The 657-nt window shown below is 57.7% G+C and overlaps 1 protein-coding gene across 1 annotated transcript in view; it reads right to left on the bottom strand.

Moving 5' to 3' along the window:
* Positions 1 to 306: 306 nt before the first annotated feature.
* The window catches only part of grik4 (glutamate receptor, ionotropic, kainate 4), a gene marked incomplete at both ends in the record, with an annotated part of 146,733 nt that continues 146,382 nt past the window's right edge, over positions 307 to 657 (bottom strand). Inside the window, one exon of the mRNA XM_080024819.1 lies at positions 307 to 655. Coding sequence (XP_079880945.1) covers positions 307 to 655 — 349 coding nt within the window. The remainder of the gene's footprint in view (positions 656 to 657) is intronic.

Below are 657 nucleotides of genomic sequence, written 5' to 3'. Positions count from 1 at the left end.
AGCTGTTTTCATCCCTCTTGTTTCACACGGTACAAAGGGCCAACAGGGACGGACCACAACGACACGGACTAATCAGTTTTTCCGATGACCAAGGAACATTTCTCACCCAAGGAGGTTCCAAAGTTGACTACTGGGCTGTTGCCTCAAGGGCAATTCACAGTTCACAGTATTGTCCTGCCCTTTCAGATCAAAGCTCCACACACATGGCAGAATCCAAAATGCCATGTGATCTTTTGATCCCCTGGAAAGTAGAGAGAGGTGGCTGCTGGGAAAAGTACAGTCCTGATGGAAATTGGCGGAGGGGCGTTATTCAGGTTCACTGCTATTTGTGGTCTTGTCCCACTCTATGCTCTCCTCACTGTGGGTGGGAGAAGGGAGGGCCCCTGTAGCCCCCCCCGGATGCATCCTAAGTCCCTGGAAGCGCCTGCACTCGGGGCATATACGGATGTGGCTGCAGCCTCTGGCCACCAGGGCAGCCTCCTGTGCCAGTCTGTGGGAGAGAGGCTCTGGCAGACCCGTTCCCCCACACAGCTTACCGTTGCTGAGGCTGACGGCGGCCGCTCTCGCCCTCCGCTCCTCCAGGGGGAGGCTCATGGGCCGTGGGCGCATCATGGAAGTGGACCGCCGGCGCCGCACCTGCAGGCTGTCGCGACACAG

The sequence above is a fragment of the Ammodytes marinus genome (assembly GCF_949987685.1).
Source record: "Ammodytes marinus genome assembly, chromosome: 3".
Lineage (NCBI taxonomy): Eukaryota > Metazoa > Chordata > Actinopteri > Uranoscopiformes > Ammodytidae > Ammodytes > Ammodytes marinus.
This window is presented reverse-complemented; position numbering and strand designations above follow the sequence as displayed.